This window comes from Mixophyes fleayi, chromosome 10 (genome assembly GCF_038048845.1).
Source record: "Mixophyes fleayi isolate aMixFle1 chromosome 10, aMixFle1.hap1, whole genome shotgun sequence".
NCBI classification, from domain to species: Eukaryota; Metazoa; Chordata; class Amphibia; order Anura; family Limnodynastidae; genus Mixophyes; species Mixophyes fleayi.
The window spans coordinates 10,960,926-10,988,347 of record NC_134411.1 but is presented as its reverse complement, the minus strand read 5'-3'; the positions used below and the strand labels follow the sequence as shown (position 1 = coordinate 10,988,347).

Genomic DNA, 27,422 nt, shown 5'->3' with positions numbered 1-27,422 from the left:
GCCCGTGTATTTGAAAGGGATGGGAAGAGTTGGAGAGCAGTATAGCACTGTCTGAAATGTTAGCAACGCCCCTTGAATACACTCTGGCAGCGTGCCATAAAAATTCCCCACTAATCCTGTGCTTGCCCTTGGCAGTGGCTACTGTTTGTTGTAATAGTGTATTGTACTATATATAGTAGAGATGTGTGAGGACTCCCGTGTTTTGGCTTTGGTTGTGTAGTGGAATAAATTATGGTACAAATATATGTTGGATAAAACAATTAAATGTGTGTAAAATCTATTGATTAAATGATTGCTTGTGTTGAATTCAGTGCAATGGGTTAAATTTTCTTTGTATGTTGTAACTCACAATGAACCACTATTAATAAGATGGTAGAATGGCTAACAGTTGTCATGCTATATAAAGAAAAGAGTGTAAAAGGTCACATATACCTTTGACCTGTTTAGGCCCAGAGATTCTAAGTACAGTGATGAGTTTGTGAAAATATATATAACCAACTTTGTCAATATGAGGTATATTCCTTAGTATGTGAAGTGGTTCGTGACGTATGTAAGAAGGGTGGGGTTACTTCTATATAAACTGTGATTTTCAATGGAGAAACTTACTTGTACTCAGATTTTGAATACAAGTCATTGCATATGCAATTTGTAAGAATAAAGATAATTTTTGCATTTCAAACACTTATATTTTTTTGAATCATTTAATACTTCGACATTTTTGGAGGTCCCACTGAGATATCTATAATTATCGATCAGCCAACACTTCTGGAAGAGGGGAGAGGAAAATATATACTCAACCTGTGGCCACAAAGGTAATATATTTTTATCTTATGATTATATATTTCTGTCTCCCACTCTCTGGGTTTGCTGAAAAGGTATTTATAGTTATCTCTGTAAGTGTGAAATTGCAAACGTATCTTTAATTGTTTGTATGCTTTATATGTTAAATAGAGGTATAAGCATAGTTTTGGTACCAATTAGAATCTCTCTTTTCTGTTCATTACTTAGAGACTGTTATACCTTGTTAGCCATGGAATGAATAATTGAATGTATGTGAGTGTGATTGGGCTTTCTTTACGAGGCCAGAATCCAGGTCAGTTGCCGAATTCAAATATCACTTAGGTTAACGTTTGATGGAGGCAAAGAATAGTCCCAAGTCACTTACGGTAAAACACAAAATATACTATAAGGCCTTAGATAGCAGCGCGTGTAATATGTGTGTATGATAAGACCAATATTTATCTGACGAGATAAAGTGTGGTATCACTAATAACGGTCGGAGCCGATAAACAGGGAGTTGCATATTAATAGTGGTTGTAGCCCTATTACCATAGCGCAGACTGACTGGAGTATAAAAAAGATAAGCTGCGCCATGGGAGCATATGCAACCACACGGGAAAAGCCTAATGATAGGTTGGAAATCCCCGTTGGTTCTCCAGTGGCTGTTATGTTCCATAAATATGGAAAACAATCTGTTCAATATGTGCATAAATGGTTAACAAGGTGTCCTGAATTTACAGAAAAGGGAAATTTTGATTTAAATGTTTTGGGAAAAATAGGAAAGGGTGTTTCTAAAAGTAAAGAAATGCAAGCCTTACAGTTTTGGTTAAGTGAAGCTATAATACCACCCCCATATATTGATCAATATATGCCAGTTAAAACTCCTAGTGCACCAGGAGAGCAAGATGATATCTGATTTGTTACCTATTGTAATGGGAGCACAAAGAAGGTTGTATCCACAAGTGCCTCTCCATGTGGATCATCAAATAGATATACCACAGGGAGATAAAATTGTGGATCCAACAAAAAGGGATGATGAAATTATTGTAAGGTCTGATGAGAATGAAAAATTAGATGAAGATAGTGAGGAAGAAGTAAGGGGAGCAGTAGGAGGTCTGGTTACTGAGGTTAAAAAAACCCTTATGGGTAAAGATTATGCAAATATATCTGCAGATAACATTTCCAGTATTCCAAGACGAGGAAAATCCTCTGAGGTCCGTATGCTTCCTTTAAGAACTATTACTACAGATCAGCGAGCTCAGTGGATAGCTCATGTCCCTTGGACACGAACTGAATTAAATTCAATTGTTACAGAATGTAAAGATAATTTTTGCATCTCAAACACTTATATTTTTTTGAATCATTTAATACTTCGACAGGTTGTGGTTTTGGTTTTACAACGTTTAAAGTTTTGGTTTTGGATCTGGTTTTGGAAAAAAATTGCGAAAGGTTTTGGTTTTGATTTTGGTTTTGGATCTGGATTTAAATTAAAATTGTGAAAAATAGGTAAAATAACATCATTTTGAGTTGTTTTTCCTTCTATATTACTATTTTTAGCATTTACATTCTTTTCCAATCATTTTCAGTCTATTTTCTAACACTTCTTTCACAACTGTCCCAGTTTTCAACCGGTTTTGGCCAAAGTCTGCAGCAAGCTGTCTTAATGAAGGATTTTGTAATTTTGGCATTATTGCATTTGCTTTCTTCCATTCAATTCCAAAAACAATTAAACTGCATAGTGTGGAGAACTCCTATTCATCTCACTCAAACCTCCTTCGCACGTTACTGTAATTGAATAAATAAATAACCACAGGGACACCAATGTAAATTTGGCAAAAGTTCATAGTTGTAATTTAAACAAAAACGGTGGCAGAGAGAACATTGCAAGTCAGCTAACAACTAGTAGCAAAACCAAACAGTGGGGAGTCAAATTGTCATTACACCACTGGTTCCAGGATATAATCCATTACAATTGCCCGTTGGCTAAATCTGGCATCAGAGTGACTACACCCCTTCTGGACTCATAATGACGTGCCCAAACAAAGCTGGTCAAGGGATCCACCACAAATAAGGACCAAGAGTCAGGTTACTTTGATAGGGGCAGTAACCTGCGGCTAATCAGTTGTGGTTCAATTAGTTGCTGACTACAGTGCTCTCATGGAAAAAGCAAAATTGGTTAATACAGACAGTAATGCAATAAAACAAGTACATTTGTAGAGTGGGAGGGAGGTAATTCAGAGCAGCAAACAAAGAGACCCATCATTCACTATGGGGGGGGGGAATATATATGCAATCCTAAGACCCTCCCTCTGGATCTTATTGGCTGGGAATGCAGGAGACTTAAGCCACGAATGGATAAGTGAATGACACTTGCAGAAACACATGAGTTTAAGTACGTTTGGCTTATAGCTCTCGTTATAATCAGTCTATACGGTCCTCTAACTTCATCACATAGCATAAATTGCCAGCCATCATATCTCCATCGCTATATGTATTCTTTGCTAGGGCTATATTCTGTCCTCTTAATTTCTCAGAATGTGGACTTTCAATTGTATTGTTTTTGGCATTTAAATCTGCATCAATGTGATTATTATATATACTTTGGGGCGGAACGAAAATCAAAGAGATTTCAAGCTTTTAAAATCCCAAGTGTTTCACTCTGCAAGCAGTTGTGTGAGGGGAGATATCATTTACATTTGAAGCATTTAGTGGACCAAAACCATGTTGCCGTATCCTTCCCTTTTATGTATGAACACGTTAATGATCGGATTGTAAACTGTACATGCTGACCCATTTACTAACCTTCCCAGAATCTGCCTAACCCTAAAGGTAATAGAAGTGGAGGGGAACAAAGGCCCATAACTTTCTCATTGAACTGCATTATTAATGTGGATGGTACCGAGTTGAAAAAAACGTTAAAATAATAACACATGCCCTATTTGAAACCAATCAGACTGTGAGACACTTATATATCTATGTTTTTCTGTACTAATTATTTTATTATTTCTTTTACATGTTAAGAGGAAACACACTGTCAGTAGGAGTCAGATTAAATTTTCTCAGACCGCTGTTTGTCTCAATAATCAGTGTTCTATCATTATTCTGTCTACATTGGTGTAATTTACATACAATTATTTAAATGTTTTATTCTTATTATTCATCCTATATTGTAATGTTTTTTTTTAATTATTCCAAATATTTTATTGTACGTAAGCAAATCTGCGAGTTTGATATATTCAATTGTCCAGTCTTTCCCTATATCTGTATCCCTTATCTTGTGCACTGAAGTCCTAGTTTATTAGCTGTTCTCTTCAAATGTTTTGGACACCTGTTTTTTAGGTTTTCTGGCTATTTTCCAAATTTTTTCACCTTAGTATGTTGGCAAGTGCACCGTTTTCCCTACTTTAAAGCTTTTTTGCCTTTATTTTTATAGGGTGCTCTTTGACTCTGAGCAGCACGCCCCAAATATATACACTATATGGACAAAAGTATTCGGCCACACCTGTTAATTATTGAATTGAGGTGTTTCAGAGAGGCCCGTTGCTAGAGGTGCAAAAAATCAAGCACCTATCGATGCAGTCGCCATTTCCTCATCATCATCATCAGCAGCAGCAGCAGCAGCAGCAGCTATTAAATAGCAGCACTAATCCGCAGCACTGTAGAGAGAACACACTCACATCAGTCTCTGCCCCATTGGAGCTTACAGTCTAAATTCCCCAACATACACACACACAGACAAACAGAGAGAAAGACTAGGGTCAAATTGATAGCAGTCAATTAACCCACCAGTATATTTTTGGAAACGCAAACACAGGGAGAATATACAAAATAGCAGTCAAGTAACCCACCAGTATATTTTTGGAGTGTGGGAGGAATCGGGAGCATCGGGAGGAAATCCATGCAAACACAAAGAGAACATACAAACTAAGGCTATGATTGGGAACCAAACTCATGACCCCAGTAGCATTCTGTAGAGCTCAGTGACTTCAAGTGAGGTACTGTGATGAGATGCCACCTTTGCAAAAAGACGGTTCATTAAATTTAATCCCTGCTGATATTCCACAGTCAACTGTAAGTGATATTATTAGAAAGCGGAAGTGCTTAGGAACAACAGCAACTCAGCCATGAAGAGGAAAACCATGGAAAATTACAGAGCAGAGTCAATGACTGCCAAGCGCATGGTGCGTAACAGTCGCCAATGCTCTTGTTGATTCCATTGCTGAAGACTTCCGAACTTCCACTGGCATTAATGTAAGCACAAAAACTGTGCGATGGGAGCTTAATGAAATAGGTTTTCATGGCCGAGCAGCTGCATACAAGCCTCGCATCACCAAGACCAATGCCATGGGTCTTATGGAGTGGTGTAAAGCACACCGACACTGGACTGTGGAGCAATAGAAACGTGTTCTGTGGAGTGACGAATCACGCTTCTCTGTTTGGCAGTCAGAAGGGCCAGTCTGGGTTTGGCAGATGCCGGGAGAACATTACCTGCCTGACTGCATTATGCCAACTGTGAAGTATGGTGGGAGGGATAATGGTATAGGGCTGTTTTCAGGGTTTGAGCTAGGTCCCTTATCTCCAGTGAAGGGCAATCCTAATGCTTCAGCATACCAAGTCATTTTGGACAATGCTATGCTTCCAACTTTGTGACAACAGTTTGGAGAAGGCCCTTTTCTATTTCTACATGACGATGCTCCTGTGCATAAAGCAAGGACTACAAATACATGGTTTGATGAGATTGGTGTGGAAGAACTTGACTGGCCCGCACAGAGCCCTGACCTCAACCCTATCAAACACCTTTGGGATAAACTGGAACAGAGACTGTAAACCAGACCTTCTCGTCCAACATCAGTGCCTGACCTCAGAAATGGTTCACAGAATGAATGAGCACAAATTCCCACAGAAATACTCCAACATCGTGTGGAAAGCCTTCCAAGAAGAGTTGAAGCTTTTATCGCTGCAAAAGGGGGACCAACTCCATATTAAAGTATACCTACCTGAACACAATGTCAGTACATGGGCAAGCATCTGAACACTTTTGGCCATATAGTGTGTGTATATATATATATATATATATATATATATATATTTGTTTTTTTTAAATCCCAAGGGTTAAATATGAACTATTTAGTGGACAAAAAGAGGGTGCTGTGAATGACCTGGTGATCTGATGATGATGCTACAGGCACTGTAGGTGATTCACCTACCCCGTGGGCTGTCACCTTCATGTAGTCTTTTGTTTGACCAGTACCTATTGTCCACATATCCATAATTGAGTGGAATGTCAGTACAATGGCATTTTCTAGGTACTAAGTTACTTCTTGTTTGACCTCCCGGTACAGCTAAGGAATTGCTGTTCTGGAGAAGTATTCCGAGATATCATTTGGCTGTGTGGACACATGAGGTATTGATGATGGAAATTGGATGCACATCTGATGCTAGCATAGCTTTCATGGCTTTAGTGATCTGCTGTGCAAAAGGATGTTGGCTGTCATACTTACAAATGGTTGCTTCACAGACAATGTTGTTTAAAGCTGTGCTTACTCTTCTTAGTCCCCTTCTGTATAGAATTTTCAGCCCCAGCAGCAGCAGCAGCAGCGGTGGCTGTAGTGCACAAGACTGCCTCTTGGGAATCATCGATTGCATTAGGGTAGTCAGCTTGCATATGAAAATTGGATGCTGGACTACGTACTATTAGTGAGGAGGTTGGTGATGAAGGTGTGGATGGTGAAGATTGCATGAGGTTTCCATTCATTCTGCTGCTAGCTGATGCTGGACTGCTTGTTACAGTACATGATTTTCCACCTTTTGACAAAATACTTGAAAGTACTCGCTGCAAATATCATAACAGTGTAAGCTTGCACGCAGTGCCTTTTTACCTATCAATTGTCTGTATTACCCAGTATTGTTTTATTATTGTGTTTGTTCTCAATTGTAAAGTGCTACATAGTTTGCTGGCACTATATAAATAAACGATGATGATGATGATGATGATGAAGGTAGGAGGTGTTTATCTCTACTTATTGTGGCATCACAAAGGCTACAGATGTATTGACAAATGTTGTCTGGGTTCAGATAAAAATATTTCCATGTAAAATAGGTGGATTTTTTGGTCTTTTGCCCAGCGATGATAATGCAATTATCAAGGGGATGAGGTGGCACCACTAGTGACTGGATTTCTTGGACACATACATAATTTTCCTCATTATTTTGTTCAAGTACAACACTTTCATTTTCAGATCCATATTTAACTCCTTCATTCTGTTGCACATTTTGCAAGTTCCAGAGTAGCATCCTGAATTTCTATGTTTAAATCACCATCATTGCTACTTCTCACATTTCCAAAGGTATGCAGCCAACAACTAGGCATTTATTTGGTCGACATTCAGAAAGTCGACAACATTACATTGACAATTTAATGTCGACAGTATAATTAGGTATACAATTCAAATGTAGACAGTTTTATATGGTTAGGGATATGGGTAGTGATAGGATTAGGGTTAGGGATAGGGATATTCCTTATTATTTTTATTATTGCTACAAATGAAATTTATTGCATCTAGTAGGATCACATGTGAGCCTGCACCACATTAAAATAAAATGCCTAAGGTCTCAGATCACTTTAACTATTATAGTCTATTTTGTTTAAATCTACATGTGTGTCTCTGGAAGCAGGTATGCATTTTCTTACCACAAATATTTTCTCTCCAATTTCCCAACAACACATTTCGACTTCTACATTCGCTGGCATAGTCTGCAAGCCATGTACACATGGAGTCTTCACTGTTATCAGAGTTACATACATCATATGTACAGTACTAGAAGAAAGAGGTCGAAGGAAATGTTGCATTTAACAGATATGAAAAGAGTCACATAGAGGTTTTTAAAAGTAGATAGATATTAGAAATTGAAAAATAAATTATTACGTTGGAGAGAGAGGACATAAAGTACTATGCAAAAGGTTTAGACAGGTGTGGAAAAAATGCTGCAAAGTAAGAATGCTTTAAAAAAATAGAAGTGTTAATAGTTTATTTTTGTCAATTAAGAAAATGCAAAATGGATGAACTGAAGAGAAATTTAAATTAAAATAATATTTGATGTGACAACCCTTTACCTTCAAAACAGCATGACTGCATCAATTCTAAGTTGCACATAGTTTTTGTGGGAACTCGACAGGGAGGTGTTCCAAACATCTTGGAGAACTAAACACAGATCTTCTGTGGATGTAGGCTTGCTCAAATTCTTCTTTCTCTTCATGTAATCCAAGACAGACTCAATGATGATGAGATCTGCGCTCTGTGGGGGCCATATCATCACTTCCAGGACTCCTTGATCTAGTTTACAATAAAGATAGTTCTTAATGGCATTGGCTGTATGTTTGGGGTTGTTGTCCTGCTGCAGAATAAATTTGGAGTCAATCAGACGCCTCCCTGATGGTATTGTATGATGGATAAATACCTGCTGTATTTATCAGTATTGATAGTGATCAAATCCCCAACTCCACTTGCAGAAATGCAGTTCCAAACTTGCAAGGAACCTCCACCATGCTTCACTGTCACCTGTAAACACTCATTATTGTAGTGTTATCCAGCCCTTCAGCTCCGAATTGCAAAAACCAGTGGGACCTAGGTACACCCATCTACTGTTTGGAGAAGTCTGACCAGAAGTGGTCTTCATGGAAGAATTGCGGCCAAGAATCCAACTTTCAACATGGAAACAAGGCCAAGCAACTCAACTATGCATGAAAACATAGGAACTGAGGTGCAGAAAAATGGCATCAGGTGCTCTGGACTGATGAGTTAAAAAATATTTGGCAGTAACAGAAGGCAATTTGTTTACCAAATTGGGAGGCATCTGATTGACTCCAAATTTATTCTGCAGCAGGACAACGACTCCAAATATACAACCAATGTCATTAAGAACTATCTTCATCATAAAGAAGATCAAGGAGTCCTGGAAGTGATGATATGGCCCCCATAGAGCCTTCATCTCAACATCATTGAGTCTGTCTGAGATTACATGATGAGACAAAACGATTTTAGCAAGCCTACATCCACAGAAGATCTGTGGTTAGTTCTGAAACAGTTGCACACTTGCATACAGTTCAAAAACTATATTTTCTTCAGTATTTACTAGAGAGAAACAAATGATAGGAATAATACATAAAAATGGAAATAAAACCGTACCATTAATTAATACTTGGCTGACAGGGGTAAAAGTCCAAAGGCTACTGAAGAATATTAAGATAAATAAAGCTGCAGGTCCAGATGGCATACACGCAAGGGTTCTTATGGAGTTAAACTCAGAAATAGCTAGACCGCTATTCTACATTTTCATAGATTCAATCTCATCAGGCTCAATACCAAGGGATTGGCAAATAGCAGATGGGGTGCCGTTGTTTAAAAAGGGGACAAGATCACAACCAGGGAATTATAGACCTGTAAGCCTGACATCAATAGTGGGGAAACTACTGGAAGGTATAATAAGGGATAATATTCATGAATACTTGGTGCGCAATAAGATGATTAGTGGAAATTAGCATGGATTTGTGAGGGATATGTCATGTCAAATAAATCTAATTAGTTCCTACGAGGAAGTTGTTAACTTAGACCAGGGCAGCACAGTAGATGTGGTCTACTTAGATTTTCAAAGGCCTTTGATACAGTGCCACAAAAGAGGTTAGTTTTCAAAATAAGGAAACTGGGTCTAGGAAACAACATTTCTACTTGGATCAAAAACTGGTTAGAGTAGAGGGAACAGAGAGTTGTGATAAATGGAACATTTTCTAATTTGTCAAAAGTTTTAGGTGGTGTACCTCAAGGTTCTGCGCTGGGGCCACTCCTTTTTAATATATTAATTAATGACCTTGGTGATAGTTTAGAGAGTAAAGTTTCCATTTTTGTAGATAACACTGAATTCTTTAAGGTATTAAAATCAGAGCAAGATGTAGCTTCTCTACAGCGGGACTTAAATATACTGGAGGATTGGGCAGCCAAATGGAATATGAGGTTTAACATACATAAAAGTAAGGTTATGTATTTAGGGATCAAATACAAGAACGCAATCTATAAATTAAATGGAATTAATTTAGGAGAATCTATAATGGAAAAGGATTTGGGAGTGCTCGTAGACAGTAGACTTAGCAATAATACTCAATGTCAAGTAGCAGCTCCAAGGGCAAATAAAGTAATGGCATGCATAAAAAGGGGTATAGATGCAAGGGAAGACAGTGTAATGTTGCCACTGTATAAATAATTGGTAAGACCTCATCTTGAATATGCAGTACAGTTCTAGGCACCACTCTATAAAAAAGATAATTTGGAACTAGAAAGGGTTCAGAGAAGAGCGACAAAATTGATAAATGGCATGGAGTCATTAAGTTATGAGGAAAGGTTAGCCAGTTTAGGCATATTTACTTTAGAAAAGAGGCGTATAAGAGGAGATATGATTACTATGTACAAATACGTTAAGGGTCAATACAGAGAACTTCTATTGGAAATTTTTACCCCAAGGACTATACACAGGACACGCGGTCACCCCCTAAATTTGGATGAGAGGAAACTTCACAACCAGCAAAGGAAGGGGTTGTTTACAGTAAGGGCAGTCAAGATATGGAATTCACTGCCAGAGAAGGTTGTGATGGCAGATTCAATAGATATGTTTAAGAAAGTGTTAGACAAATTTCTTGCGGAATAGTGTATCCAGGGATGCGACCGTTAATTAAAATGAAGGATAGTAGTGGATGTAGGGTAAAAATAGGACTGCAATATTAGGTCTGGGGGGATTTTAACAATTGAAAAAGAATGGGGGGTTCCGAATCTGGATCAATTTCAAATATAAGTGAGGGATCGCAGGAGATCCAAAATAGTTTGAACTTAATGGACTGGTGTCTTTTTTCAACCTCATCAACTATGTTAATATGTTACTATGTGCAAGTGTACCTAGAAGAATTGATGCATTGATGCTGTTTTAAAGGCAAAGGGTGGTCACACCAAGTATTATTTTAATTTAGATTTCTCTTCTATTCATTCATTTTGCATTTTGCTAATTGATAAAAATACACTATAACACTTCTATTTTTGAAAGCATTCTTACTTTGCAGATTTTTTTCACACCTGCCTAAAATTGTTGCACAGTATTGTACAATATGACGTAGTTAAGATAGTGTTTTTGCGCATGGAATTAGATTTTAGTTATGCCAGTCAAATAATCCTAGTTATACAAATGTATATATATTTTTATTGTAATAAACAGGGCATTATTTTTCACAAGACTGCTGTACATTTTTGAAATATGAATATTAAAATGACATTTTTTTAACAAAAATGTCCGTTAAATATATTTTTAATTATCTTCAAAAACATTTTTTTTTCCAACTAATTACATTAAGAATGACAAAATTAAAAACAAAGTGTACCTTAATTTATACCCTTAAATGTGCTTTCTTTTAATATTTCCCATATGGACTAGCTTTTTCCCGTAAGATTACTTCTGACCAAGAAAGGAACAAGATTTTAAATAAATATTTATTTGGGAGTTCGTATATGATTATAAATTATGGGGCAATAATAATTCAATAGGTGGCAATTTTAATGTATTTTTTATACCAGGCGCACTACTATTTATTTATTTTTATACTGGGGCACTACTGTTTATTTAATTTAGTACTACTCCTTATCTAATATCTTACAAGTCCCATGTACCTGCTGTGCGGCTGCAGGTAATGGTCTGGTTTACTGAAGCTCCCTGTAGTAATAAAACCATGCCCCTGTTATAGTAACCAAAAGGTAGCCCCTGACTGGTTGTCAGAGCAGGCTGCTAACTAATAACTAATATAACAGCAGTACAGGCTAATAAGTAGAAGGAGCTGCAGTATGCTGGAGGAGATTGGAAAATGTTTGCTTCATGTACATGGGGACAAAATTACAAAATTTTGCTATAAAAGGTCCACAAAGTGGGTCAAGCACCCAACAAAAAGGGTCCATGTGGAAGGGTAAAATGGTGATATGCTGGAAGAAAGGGGATTTGAGTGGTAATCTAATATACAAATAAGAGGCAGAAGAAGGGGTCAGTGTGTTCTTTAGGAGAAAGGGTTGTTAGGAGAAATTAAATGTCCATTCAATGAGAGGAGTTAGGTATTGTATTGAATATTGCTTTTATAGACAAAACTAATGTTCAGTTAGTTTAGTTCATTTCAGTTCACTATAATCTTTAAAAACTTAATATTACCCAAGGATAATTCCTTTTCTTTCTTTCTTACCTTGAAGTAAGGCATGGGATCTAGTTCTGTGTGGCAAGAAGCAAAGATATCAGTGGGGTCTTTCAAACGAGAACACCAGTGTTTAGCATATGCCTCTGAAAAAATGATGACACCATATCAATAATTTATATAGTGATTAAACATTTATTGTAAAAAAAAATTACATTCTTTTATTTAAAACTGTATAAGGTTTAAGCTCAAACTAAGCTTAAAGTCCCACACATGTTCTGTTCCACCCACATATGCTCATTAGAGAAGAACAGTAGCTTACTGAGCAATTAGTAGACATTATTGCTCTGGATAGCTATAAAAGATAATTTTTTGACATGATTTATCAATAATTTATTACTGTTGAAACTGAGCTGGCAGATAAGCAGAGATTAAACATTACACTTAAATACGCACCCAAGTGTGAAAAGTGGGGAGAAACATCAGATACATTGTTAAAAGGGGAGGGAGAAGCGGTGCTAATAAGGGATCAATTTAACAAGCAGTGAAGAGCCAAAATGCTGGTTTACAGCTTTTTGTTATTTAGCAAAGGGCTACCATTGAGAAATCAGAGATGTCTCTGACTTTATATTAATTACCAGAGCTACCACTGTCCCCATAGACCTCTGGGAACAGCTGCATTAGTCAGTTTATTATGCCATTGTTTTGGAAGTGTTACATTTTAGGTAGTGTTTGGACACACAAGTGGAAATGGTGGTGAGATAGTTTGACATACAAGTTAAACATGAAGGTGAGAGGTTTGGGAAAGAGATGTAGATTCTGTTGTTGTCTGCATGGGGGTGGCTGTGGAAGCCAAAAGAGCATATTAGTAGTCTGAGGGAAGAGGTATAAAGTGAGAAATTTAGAGGATACTCCAGAACCTTGAGGGACCCCAACAGAAAGAGGGAGTGGAGGGCATAACTAGAGACACTAAAGGAGTGTCTTAGAGATTTATAAGGTGAACAAGGAGAGAACTGTGCCATAAAAGCCAAGGTAATAAAGGGTAGTAAAGGGTGTGCAGAAATCAGAGAGTGGTCAAGCATCAGTAAGATCAAGGAGGATGTAGGGATAAGTAACCCTTAGGTGGCAGTAGATTATAGGTCAATTTGGTGAAGGCATTCTCAATGGAGTGTAGAGAAACCCAAATGCAAGATGGTTAAGGAGGGAATGGGTAATAGATGTGGGATAGAGCAGTAGGGTCAAGAGGAGAGATGAGTCAATGTTTGAAGACAGAATTGAAAGTGTCAGTGGTGAGGGACAAAATTAAGTGGTAAGTTCGGTGTAGGCAAACATTAATAGAGACTAGAGTTAAGGGGAATGGTTGGGAGAAAAAAGATAAAGAGAGAGAGTGTGAAGACCTCATCCTCATTAATAAGAGAAAAATAACTGAGGTTCGGTAGGGGAGTACAGGAGAATGTAGGTGTGTGGTACTGATCTGGAGAGGGGAAATTTAATGATGGATGGTGTCAATTTTACTTTTGAAGTATGTGGTGAAATTGTGAGCAGTTAAGAAGTAAGGAGGGTGAGTTGAAGGTGACAGGAGTTGGTTGACTCAATGGATATTATGCACTTAAATGTAGTTTGCTTGACAAAAATTAGGACAGTAGAATAAGAAGACAGAATCAATTTATAGTGTAAGAAGCCAACATTGGAGCAAGATTTACTCCATTTGCGCTCAGCAATATGGGAGCACTTTTGCAGGTTGCGGATCTGCATGGAGTGCGATGGGTGAGGTTTAGTTAGATAGAGAAAATGTGTGGTCACTGTAGAGCTGCAGAAAGAGACTGCTATCCTCACTAGTAGCACTAACAGCCAAACCAACAGCACTAACAACATCATAATCAACAACATCACAATTGTTTTGGGGAGGAGAATTCAGACACACTGTATGCAGGGAAGAGATAGGGGAGGATGTCACCCTTTGGGATAATGCATGGGGCGAAAGAGCAAGCTAACTGATCACCATATGTCCACATTCAACATATTTTTTAAAACTTTATCCAATTGTAAGTAAAATATATCTCCCTCTTGTTCTGCTTCCCTCTTAATTTCACTATAATAATTATGTACTGAATCAGCATTTGAGAAATGGTTAACTGTACGCTTTTGACTGCCAGAGCTGTTGAGTTTTTATTAATCATTGACAAGGTTTGGCTACACTCACTTTTGACCAAATAATGCTGTTGTTCTTGCCTCTGAGTTTGTGTCAATATCAACAGGGACTACATGAGGGCATGATATGCTTCTGAAGACCAGGCATTATTGTTGTAATGGAAGGAAGGAGGTTGCTCTTAAATCCTTAATGTCACTGATGCATAAATCAGCTTGTTTTACACAACTTTTCTGGCTCATTTCAGGGTGACTGTTTTCCTCTTCATTAATTTAAACAAGCATAGATGGATTTCTGCTACTACTGCTTAAAGTTACAGTGCAGAAGCTGCATCCTAGCTCTGAGATTAAGTGCTTAAATGTAATTAACAGCCGTGTTTTCAGGGTCTGCTTTTTTATCACGCTCTTTCTTTGTTTCTGCATGTTTAATTTATACTTTGAATCATCGATAGAGTAAACAAAAGGATATATTAGAAGAGGGTGCTGAAAGAGTGAACAAAAACTGCCCAATATCACACAATTAATTAACAATAATTACAAAACAGGGACATTACTGAAATGTCGGTGTACATGTACAAATCGTCTCACAGTGTTCAGTAGGTGTTGGCCATAATAAAGGTAAATAAAGACACATGTTCATGACACCAAAACATTCATAAGCTCTAATTGAGTTGATTCAGATGAGGGCAATGACAATTTAGCATCACAGGGCTGGAGGGTAGAGTGAATTATTTCTTGACTCAAAAATGACAATCTGATAAATGTTCTGGATCATTCAACCCAATATGTCCTCTACTAATTATAGCTAGAGATAGTGTCTCTTACAAGAAAGTCATCAATCACAATCGATAACCTCCTTTCCTTTGTATAGCCCTTGGTATGAAAAGATCATTAGACAAGTCTTTGTATAAGGCTATAATATATTAATAAACATATTGATTTGGTTCACCTCTAATGCACTTCTCTAAAGAGGTTGTTCACCTCTGAACCCTCTTCACTTCTCCCATGTCCTTGTTACAGTCCTTGGGAGAAATCAGAAAACTATATGCAATATTTAAGATGTGATGTAACTAGTGATTTATTCAATGGTATAATACACTTTTAATGAATTCCCAAATGCTTTTCCATTACATTTTTCACAATTGTACTCTATTTAATGAGTAATTAGCATAGCTTTCACAATGGCTCAGGTACATTTTCTACATTAAATTTAATCTGCTATGTCGTGGACCAGCATTTTTAACTAAATCATTTTTAATATCCTGCTCTGTGTTAATAACCCTAACAAAGGTTACTTAATCAGCAAATACGGACATCAAAATCCAAATGATAACATCCTTTTTTTCTACCAAGATGCAATTTGAAACTTATCTCCTCATAAAAACTTGCTATTAAAATTGTTTGACATGATGGGTCCTTCGGGAACCAATGCTGACACTGTGGGCTCATGTGAAGAGTTGGATGCACATCCATCTTTTTGCATAAAATATGCATTTCCGTACTGTGCATACATAGGCCTATGGAGCAATCATGGCCGAGCCCTGGTATCATTATGATAACCAATTCAGGTAAAGAAAATGGTTAGGATAACCTGAATATTAGTCTATGGATGAGCCTCAGTTTTCCAACAAATGGTTGGCAATGGCCTTTTCTGGTGCCTGAATGTAAGCCAGGGATTAATGGGCACTGACAGGGACAAAATCAAGAACATGTTGGCAATTTATTGTTAGCCAATGAAAGTGGAACCCTTCATGCAAATTTAGGCAAGGGAATTGAATTTGCAGAAGGATATTTGTGTGTCTAATGCATATGTATGTACACAACTGTGACATGCATTGGTTTGCCTAGTATATTTGGCAAGTCAGAAATAAAGGTTTCACAGCATTAGTTAATTACAAGGGGTGCCACTTCACTGTGTCCACCTGTCATTTTAGTTATCACTGTGTTCCCATCATATTGATGCCACCTGCCCTGTAGTTAACTCCTTCCTGACAATACATTTATTGCAGAATGCAAAAAGCAACACACTTTTTTTGCACTTAGAGCATGTGATCACCATAAAGAAACATGGATAAAAATTTCAAACCATTGTGCATTTTTAATACTGTGTTTTTAATTTAAATTATAAGCCCCAATAATATGGTCTACACCTTTACCTTTACTAATGCTATTGGCACATGGGTTATCAAAGACATCTTTTGCATCAGTGCATGATGTTGCGATCTTCCAGGTGTTGCCATAGGCTGAGGCTGATTCCTCCACCACCCCACTTATTGTCTTCAGGTCATCAGCTTCAATCCCATTAAAGTTTCCACAAAGGCCTTCAAATGAAATAAAAGCCTTAATTATCATTGCTATCTTAAAACTACAAAGAAACTTATATAAACTTCTTTTTGTATTGCATTTATTAACAATTTGAATGTGTAACAATCAAACCAATCACATTTGTGATATATCAGGATGGTTGGGTGTACTAGATGAACAAGGAAACAGAACAAAATGTTTCCAACCCATATAAATATATTTTATTGCAACAAAAGAGTTAATAAATATAATATTGCATTTTAAAGCAAGTGCCCATTTAGGGCTGTGTACCACCACGCAACATCATACAATACAGGTCAATATGATTAGACTGGGTCATCAGTAATGCAGTTTGAAAAGGATTACTTCTACAAACTGTCTGAGTACAGATGGATAGGTGCAAAGTGGGTATGGAACTAAATAGATAGATAGATAGCCTACCCATACTGCAATAGGGGAAAAATATTTTATCATTACAGAAGGGACAAACAGAAACAAATTTACATCAATAAAATAATTTAATAAAATCCCTGGAATACAAATATTATGGTATGATCACCTTCCTTAAAACCTAGTTTAACTTTTTGCTTGGTTTTAACTTATACTTTCCAGTGAAATAAAAATAGAGTTCATATGTGTTAGACCCTTTCTTAATTAATCTAATGTGCTTATATATCCTTCTTTCCAGAGGGCTTACAGTATACTCTGCAACCCACAAATGCCAATAAGTGCATCCACAGAATTACATGAAATATTACTTTTAACTTTAAACTTATCACCATTTCAAAAATATACAATATGCTTTTTGCATTTAAAACAATTTCCAAACTTACTACATTGTCCACAACTGGACCATTGATAAACAATATTGATATCCTTTTTTTAATAGATGGTGTAAGTTGATTCTTTTGATAAATACTTTTACTATATGCAGAGATATTTTAGAATGCAAAACTAGTTCCATACACAAAGTACACACATTCTTTTTAATAATTCTGTCAATATGCATGGATTTAAAACTGAAAGTTTAAATAAAAACTATAATCACAATCTGTAATATTATTAACAGCAATATCAGATTTCTCTATTGAGACACTTATCGTGATCCAACTCTGCAACTTTACTGCTATATTTAAAGGGGACAGAATGAAATCTTTCTCCAAAAATCTATTCAAAACTAAAGTAGCCTAAATGTCTTGATCATTAACCCTGAAACAATTATTTTTTATCCTAATCAACTGGAATAAAATCACCATAGATACACTTAAGCTCCCATAGACCCAATAGATGATTGGCAACGCTGGGTGTTCTTTGTAGTCCCCATCACCACGCCCATTTGCTAAGTATAGAATTTATCATCAAATTTAATAATTTAACATAATTAAGGTATGAACACAGAAAATATATTAATTGTCTGTCACAGGATAGCAAAATAAAGTCAGATTCCCATTTAATAACACCCAAATCCTATAAATAATATTTTAGTCTAGCAACAAGTGTCTGCAAAAGTCTTAAAACAAACTGCTTAGTTATACCTAGAAATCCCTGGCTTGCTAAGGGTATTACTGTGATAGATGTTACCTGTGGTTTGGTCCTGAAACGTGGAATTCACTGAGACAGAAAGCTGAAACACAGGCTTCACCTGAACCTCCACAAATAGTCCAAATGTTGTCACAACGTGAATAAAATACGCAGATTTTTTGTATATAGTGAGACTATCTGTAAAGACAAGTTTTGTGGGAATAAAATGACTCTCATATCACCACCAATTTATAATGTTACACTTGTTAATGGTCAATAAATATGCCTGTGAAATTTGAGGGAGGATTGTTTTTTATGTAATATAGAACAGGGGTTTAACGTAACAAATTGACTTAATTGAGTGAATTACTGTATTGCTTATGACAGTGGTGAACAACCCCACAAACCACACAGAGCAAGAGTAGAGATCCTAACTAATGTTTATATATTAATAATCTAAGTTGCAACAGAACATTATTACATTAAGCTAATCAAACATAAAGTCACATGGTCACAGTCACCAATATTCTATCTGCTTTATTGACAGACATCACTTATCCAATATTTTGAGCGCTGAAAAGTAATTGCTATGAATCTGAATTGAGAGTTTGGGTAAGTATACTATTACAATATAACAACTTTTTTATTTTTTTTAAATCATAGAAAATTATTACTATGCAAAAAGTCTGTATTACTAAGCACTATATGAGAATACGGCATTGCTTTCTTTGCATGAATTTCATTTGCTTAGACGGCACCGCACATGATTTTCTTAAATCGATCTACCCAGCAGCAAATGTTGCCACCTACAAGCGTGGACCTCTTTCCTCAATATTTGGTTTGATGCACAGACCCCAATGTCTACTCCTTCATGATGTGGTTCAGTAGTTATGTTAATAATGTTATGTGGACAATTTCTGTGCTCTAACATACAGAAATGGAACTGAAAGACAAGAAATGAGCAAAATAATACAATATGGTTTATTTTTAGCAAGCTGTGATACAATGGATTGCAACTATATCTCAGTGAAAACTTATTAGTACATCTTACTTATATAGGCAATGTCAGTTCATTAAGCTTTGCAGAGACTCCACGGCAGCTGTCCATTTATTGTTCTTTCTCCTGCTCACTGATGAATGCTGCTAAACAAATCGCTCTATACGACTTATTGCAGGGCTGCCCAGTGTGTGGTAAGATATCCCTATAATAACCGACCTAAATCAGGATAGCCGGCAATCACCTCTCTTTAGTAAGAGGACAGTGTGAACCTGATTTAGAGTATGATGCCCTGAATCTATATTTCAAAATTTGGTGCAAAAAATTGTGGTCTTGAATGTGTATTTTGAGTCGAACATGTCTAAGGATGCATCCAACTCAAAGCACAGCAATAGTTCTGCATTAGGTGTACAAATGAATTTACCTATACCCAAATATAGCATAGAGATACGGCTTGAAACTGTTACTTACAAATGAGACAATCATGTTACTCTATGTGTACATAATATAGCGTAGTTAAGTGCCAAATACACAAGAGATAATAGTGTCTTGACCATGTTACTTAATGGGAATCTTTTTTCCTGCAGAAGTCCAAATGGAAATGACAAATAAGCAATACACATTGACTGATATTATATAGCCACAATGTTAATGAATAAAGTATTATGTATTATCAGCTGAAATACACAAACAGCCAATCAGAAGTGACTTTTAGGGCTTCTGGTGTTTCCGTCATCATAATCATCATCATCATAATGTACCTTTATACAAGGCATCTGGCACCCACAAAAAGAATGCCTCTTAAGAAGCGTATTTGGGAATGCGGCTAAGTCTCATTAGGTCGCATCTCTAAGGTATATACTATACTTACATGTAAACGCACTTACTATACTCATTTTACACTTGTCTGACTCCATCTTGCCTCTATAAGTTTATGGGATCACAATTTTAAAATATGCAGTGCAGAAATACCTATATTTACATCCCACTAATGGACCTAGGACATATGTGTGTTTATTACTGGATCTGCTCCAAGCAAGCCTCACTGTAACTGATCCCAGACCAACAATTAATAGAGAAGCAATGTGCAATGCAATCCATTTAGCTTTGTGCATATGCTCCTATTAATCTTAAATTCTGCACCAACATTTGTGGGATAACAATTCTAACTGGAAAGGCATGTGTTGAAATGACACACAGATTAAAATGCTTGATGTAAACTCAGGCACAATTAAGTAAAAATATCTACAAATCACAAAACTTTCTTATGAATTAATAAAGTGGTGAATAAGGGTTGGAGGGGACTTTAATTTTTTTTATTCTTTTTACTCTTTTGGAATATTAATCTTCGGTTCCCCGACTATTGTACTGGGACAACTGAATTTTCAGTACTGAGTTATAGGCTCTGGGAGGGAGAGGCATGCTGTTTTCTCACCCCGCCCTCCATAAAAACACATGCCCTGTTCTGACATGCCCATGGCTCAACTATTGTATTATTCCACATGTCAATTTTGTGTTTTGTATTACATTACTAAGATCCCATTAAAAGTATAGGACAAGAACCAATCTCCAGCAGCATTTGGCAGGGAATTTAATTTATAGATGCACTTTAAGCAATATAATATAAAGCCTCAGACTAAAAAGTGACACGTGATAAAAACAGTCCTGATGTCTCCTCACTTTCATGTTGTGCATAAGACATACCTCCCAACATTTAGGATCACGAAATGGGAACAAAATAAGTACCATCTCCGTTCTACCTCCAACTCCACCCACAATTGGACAAATTTGGATAAAACTCCACCCACATTTTTAGAGCCCAGCGCTTTTTACAGCCTGTGATTTCGGATCGCCTGTCAAAATTGGAACAGTTAGGAGGTTTGGTAAGATATATGAAATAAGTGAAAATGAGAAATGTTTATTTTTTGAAAGGTTACAGTTTTGCACAGTGTACCTTCTAAAGAATTTCCCACATTAATGTGTGTTGGATGGACCATTAAGACACACAGGATCAATACCAAGGTATTTTTTTGCAATGAGCCTTTGATGGGCAGCACGGTTGGCTTAGTGGTTAGCACTTCTGCCTCAGCACTGGGGTCATAAGGTTCAATTCCCGACCATGACCTTATCTGTGTGGAGTTTGTATGTTCTCCTCGTGTTTGCGTGGGTTTCCTCCGGGTGCTCTGGTTTCCTACCACACTCCAAAAACATACTGATAGGTTACTTGACTGCTATTAAAATTTAACCTAGTCTGTCTGTCTGAGTGTGTATGTTAGGAAATTTAGACTGTAACACCCCCCCAATGGGGCAGGGACTGATGTGAATGAGTTCTATGTACAGCGCTGCGGAATTAGTGGCGCTATATAAATAAATGGTGATGATGATGATGATGATGATGATGATGAGTGTGCTGTGTAAATTGCTTCAACACTGTGCAGGTGACAGTTGTACTCTAGTCAATCTATTACTAGTTGGACAAACATCAACATTGATAGCAGAACAATAGTTGGACAATAAAAGCAAATTGACACATTGCAACTAAATATGCTCATTTAGCTTAAGGCCCTAACCTGACACTGTCTCCAACTCCAGTCCAGTTTTGCAATCTAAAAGGAGGTGCTTCTGGGAGGAAATTAGAAATATTCCTATTACAACAACCTCCTGCAACTTGTACTGAATGTTTTATAACTATTATTTAACAGCATAAGGAAGAAAAAAGTGACTAACCATGAATTTTCGGCATGTTGATTAAAAAATTGTTGATATATACGTTTCCACAGTAACAGATTTTTATTTTCTGTGAATAAAGCAGTAGGAGAGAGATAATGTTAGTGCAACAAAATACATAAGACCCAGCATTACACATACTGTCAATGATACGGATAATCAATTGGCACAAAATGGAAGTTAAATAAAGAGCTGGTTATAAAATTAAGTTAGGTTAAGAGTTAAGAAAACTACGTGCATAAAAATATATTGACAAATTAAGCTGCTTTACTGTTATAGACATATTGGTTAAGATATGTCGAGAAACATGTCTTAAAAGTATTGCAAAAGTAACGTATCTAAAGGAAATGTGCCCTCCATATTACGGGAATAGGGAAGCTGTGGTACAGTAAGGTACAGTAAGTTAGCACATGATAAGATGTGGCAAGATTAACTTGGATTAATGCCTATATCTGGGGGGCGAGGGGAAGATATTGATAGTTCCTGATATGTGGAGTGATATTATTGGGCAAAAGACTTGTATGATGCTTTTATCTACGTACTAGTTTGTGCTTTTAAGAAATAAAAGGCTTGCAAAGGTATTGTGAAGTTACCATTATTCTATTTGAATTGAATGGTCTGTATTGCGCATACATAAATAAAGAACATATTCTGAAGAGACTTCGTTTTTTGGATTAATTCTACAAAAGTCCATATGAGCTTATGCTATAGACAAAGGATAAGGATATTTGGTACAGTATTTACAACAAAGTATTTACAGTCAGTTTTCTAGAATCATGGATACGGTTCTGTAAAATTAGTTTCTCCTGGAAACTGATTTGTCAGCCCAGACCATTGACCTCCCTATAAAACATGATGCCTTCTTCCATTCATAATGTATTTTTGTATAGTGGCTCACCTTAAGCTAAGTTAGACAACTGGGAAGTTTGTTAATCAACAGATAAACATTTTCTCTGTTGTCTTCTTCTATTACATATATTACCAGTATGCTGGTTTAATAATAACATGTCCCCCAAGAGATGAAATCCAAAATCAATTCTCAATACAGTTACATAAGTGCACTATAGAGCAAGTATACAATAAGACTTTTTCATAATCATATGTCCCTATTTATCTATTATCATTTATGTATATAGTGCCCCCATATTACGTCATGCTGAACAGAGAATATTAAATCATTCACATCAACCCCTGCCCAAACGCAGCTTACAGTCTAAATTCCCTAACACACAAACACACATGGTCCACTTTTTATCAGCATCTTATTAACCTACCAATATGTTTTTGAACTGTAGGAGGAAGGAGGAGTGCCCAGAGGAATTCCACCCAAACACAGGGAGAAAATACAAACTCTACACAGATAAGGCCCTGGTTGGAATCGAACCCATGAAACGAGCCCTCTGATGCAGCAACCAATGATTAATAATAATTTTGAGATTGCTCTAAGCCATCCTCAGCCACATGATTTCTTATTGTTAGCTTATTTTCTATTTTAAAACATCAAGGTAACACAGATACTTATGTCTATATATTATCTTAATGTACCCAGATACAACTAGGTCAGGATATCCATCAAGCCTTCATTTTATAGAAATAAATGTGAAAACAAAAGATGCTTTAAGGTTTTGGCAAAACACTGCTATAATAGCCATTTATGAGGGGGATAGAGAGAAATGAAAAGTTACTGTAATAAATACATAACTATACTAAGAGTCATAATTGGAGATGCTGGTATTGTAATTTGTAAATTAATTCTAACATAGCCTACGCCTAAATGTATATAAAAACAAATGGTATACAAAAGACTGAGACAAAAATATTGGTGGTACCTGACACAGTAGAGAGCGTCGTAAAGATAACGATGACAACAAGACCGGTCATATAGAAATTGCGACTTACCAGGTTAATGACAAGTGCTGTTTGCGACAGCTTCAATTTCCTGACACTGATCAAACCGACTTTGCAAAAGCTGGTCGCTATGAAATCACGTCATTTGTAATGGTCCAAATGCAAGATGCGGTTTTAAAGCGGCAATGGCTGGACCCACAGCATGTATAATGTAATCCAGGTTGTGGGTGAAAACCCTACCACACCCTAAAGATATACCAGATTAAGCCTATATATCTTGTAACATATCCAGCTCACTGTGTCAAGGACCCTGCTGTGCTCTTCTGACCATACATTTGGGGATTCACTGCATGAGGGGCGGGACAATGCTTTTATCCTGCCATGGGTTATTATAAGGAAAGGTCAAGCCCCCCACCTACCCACTGTTTTATGTACAAATGTGGTTGAATTTTGTTGGTTGGTTTTATTTTTTTTTATTACAGACATTTTTATTGAAGTTTTACATTATTTATTTTAAAACTTTAACAATAAGAAACTTAAGATAAACCCATGCAAAGGGATAGTCACAGTGACATAAAATCAAATATAAAATATCAAATTACAATAAGCAGCAGATAATATTAGTAATCATGCATATAATGTTAAAATAAAGAAACACTAGAGTGAGGAATTTATAATAAGTCAATAGCTAGGAGTGGCATCTATCCATGAAGCATACTTCACCTAATAGAAACTTTGTAAACTAATGTATATATAATATTTGGAAAAAAAAATCATTAAATTAAAGAAAGGGTCACCTCTTTCATTCCCTCTGTAACATAAGGAGAGATTCTCCATCTATACCACCCCTTCTCATATGTGTCTACTAAATGATGACTGGAGTATATAAACCTTTCATGTCCGACTGTCTCGTTGACAAGATCTATACACTCCCTTAGAATATGGCCCTTTGAAGCCATCCACTTCCTGGCTAGAAATACCTTTGCTAGTACAAATAATGTAGTGATAAGTAGCCCAATATATTTATGCACCTTCCCTGTTAAGCCTAAATCATCACACATTTACCGACCTCCTTCCAGAAAGAGGACACCACTGGACAACTCATATCATATGCCAAAAGTCCCCCTCCATAATTCCACATTTAGGATAAGGGATCATTTGACTCACACCACACTTGGAAAGCCTAAAAGGAGTAAAATATGCTCTACATAGAAGGAAAATCTGAATTTGGCAAAATCTAGCAGATGTAGCGACTTGATATGAACTTTCCAGCATATTACTCAACGTCTCGTCACTAATCTTATCCAGATCAACTTCCCAAGCAAGTCACAGTTTCTGAAGGCAATTTATATTCATCCTTTCCAACAAAATGGAGTATAGAAATGAGACTTGGTGTTTAGTATCCAGTCTCTCCAACTGTATCCGTAAGGGGTCTGTAAGGAGGTTCGGCCCAGTCACTGGAAACTGCGAGTTCAGGGCATGTCTTAGTTGTAGGTAGCTTAAGAAATGATTCCTAGGAAGTCTGTATCTCTCCCATAGCTGTTCAAAGGATTGTTATACTCCATCCACATATAATTGTCCAAGGTGTAAGACACCATATGGATGCCAAGCCTCACTTCCCTCTATTTTTATCAGTTCACCAAAGTCTGAATTGCACCAAAGAGGGGTGTTCTGGTCATATTCAGGTTCTTCGGTAACTTTAACTGATGCCCTCCAAACCCAGAAAATCTGTGTTACCAGAGATGGATCACTCATTGAACTGCATTAGGGAATGTATAGAGTCATTTTTAAGACTAAGAGGTCATGAAGGTCCAATCCCTCCATAGATCGCAGACATACACTAATATGTATCACTTGAGAGGCAAAGTAATAGAGCTGCATATCCGGCAGGACAAGACCACCCGACCTCCGGGTCCTACATAGAGTAGTGAATTTAATACAAGCCCGTTTGTCCGCCCATATCAAAGATGAAATAAAATTATTAATATTGTGGAAAATATATTGGGGAATATAAATTGGCGATAGCTGTAAGATATACAAGAACTTTGGCTGAAGAATCATTTTTTTCAAATTAATTGATTTTTGATTGTCAATATACATCCTACATATGTCTAGTAAAGTTATCTGTGGCTATCCCGACCATGGATTCTACTGGTCTCTTTACCAGCTAAATCTTATAGTTACTGGAGATGAGCTAAACAATCTGTCAATTTTGGAGTTTCTATACATTTCTATGAAGGATTAAATATCATTATTTACAATTTTTATTTTCTACAAATTTTTATAAATGTGCCACATTTGATTTTTAAAATGTTGTTTGTAGACCAGTTTTGTCTTTTAAAATGTTAACCTTGTGTAGTGAAAAACAAATCACATCACAATACAACAAGCTTTCATTTTAATTGACTTGTTATTCCCTTAATGCATATATTCCTTTTGAACTAATAATTGTTTCATGATAATATATTGGCCCAGTATCGAAAATTATTCCTTTAATGGAAACTTTATAGGATTTACTTATGGCTGGTGACAAATACAAACTGGATTGATGAGAGTGTTGTATTGTAAGCAGTGTGTATAGATATATTAGCACAGTACTTACCGTCTTTTTTAAGTTAATGTAAACAGCATTCAAACATGTAACAGTCTCAGTTATTCCACACTGCACAATCTTGGCTATTACAGCAAAATTTCCATGTGTGTCCTAAATAAGAACAAAACCCAAAACACATGGTTAAAATTGTAAATAATAGGATAAAGGTAGAAATAAACAAAACTAATCTAAATGAGCAAAACCACAGTCTTGCAGCGATTCAATACATTGTGAGAACAACGTCTCCAGAAAGAGCACTAACTAGTGGCAAATAATGTGTACATAATTTCCATAGCCTTCTTCACAATATTCCTACAGAATATAAAAGTTTAATGCAGGTCATCAACAATATCACAATATACATTTATATTGGTAACAACTCTCTATTGACGGGTTTTCTATCAACATGACAGCTATTCTTTAATCTGTGTAGTAACATCTATAATTTGTGCAACAGGAACAAAAATACAGTGTTCCCCATTATATCACCACTTTAAAATAACAAGTCAAAGCTATCATTATTGTGAGGATGGTGTTCTACACTTTAATATACCTTTATGCAAAGAATAGCAATGATGGGAAGTGAGGGTGGTACTATAAAGGAAGCACTGTATTTTATTATAAATCAAAAATAATATAAATTATTTAATTAAAAATGTTCAATATAGTGGCTTAGGTTGCCTTCCAAAAGATATTCATGTTGGAAATTAAATAAAGAAGTTATATATTAAAGGGTATTGCATGCTGAGTAAAAGTTCAACTTCCAATCCCATTTCTAGGAGTTGTTCCATTGAAGTGATATTGCCAGCTAACTTGAATGAGTGCAAGGCCACCATAATAAATCTAGGACATGTTCCGCAACTATGCATTCATCACTACCTGCACTCTTTCTTACTATGTACTAGACACAATGAAGTGCATTGCTACCTGGAGACTTTTTCTCATAATTTATGGACCAATCTCTTTACTGAACCAATTGCATGGGTATTTTGCAAAGTTTCTAAGATTTACCTTTTATGTTATTGCTACAATGATTTCAATGGGGGTATTGTATGAATAGGTCCATTTCTAACATGGGAAAGGTGAAAACCTTTGACCCCAAGGCAGAGTACTAGGGAAGTGGTGTCAAGGTTCTCATCTCACCTATTTTCTGCTTTCTCTACATCCCCAGTAAGGCTTTAAAAAACTTTAAGAGGTGAAACATAGTGACAGATAAAATAATCACAGTGCAGTTCTTCCTGCAGGGAGTGTATATGAAGCTTTCCAATAACTGATGCTCTCTCTTTTGTACCCCC

The 27,422-nt window shown here is 36.5% G+C and overlaps 1 protein-coding gene across 1 annotated transcript in view; it reads right to left on the bottom strand.

Moving 5' to 3' along the window:
• LOC142104091 (mucin-5B-like) overlaps positions 1–27,422 on the bottom strand; it is a 126,168-nt gene that overhangs the window by 52,945 nt on the left and 45,801 nt on the right. Inside the window, exons 11-18 of the mRNA XM_075188568.1 lie at positions 26,137–26,238; positions 21,687–21,756; positions 18,023–18,160; positions 16,294–16,458; positions 12,041–12,135; positions 11,471–11,526; positions 8,620–8,827; positions 7,472–7,598 (exon numbers count right to left, since the gene is read on the bottom strand). Of these exons, the coding sequence (XP_075044669.1) occupies positions 7,472–7,598; positions 8,620–8,827; positions 11,471–11,526; positions 12,041–12,135; positions 16,294–16,458; positions 18,023–18,160; positions 21,687–21,756; positions 26,137–26,238 (961 nt within the window). The remainder of the gene's footprint in view (positions 1–7,471; positions 7,599–8,619; positions 8,828–11,470; positions 11,527–12,040; positions 12,136–16,293; positions 16,459–18,022; positions 18,161–21,686; positions 21,757–26,136; positions 26,239–27,422) is intronic.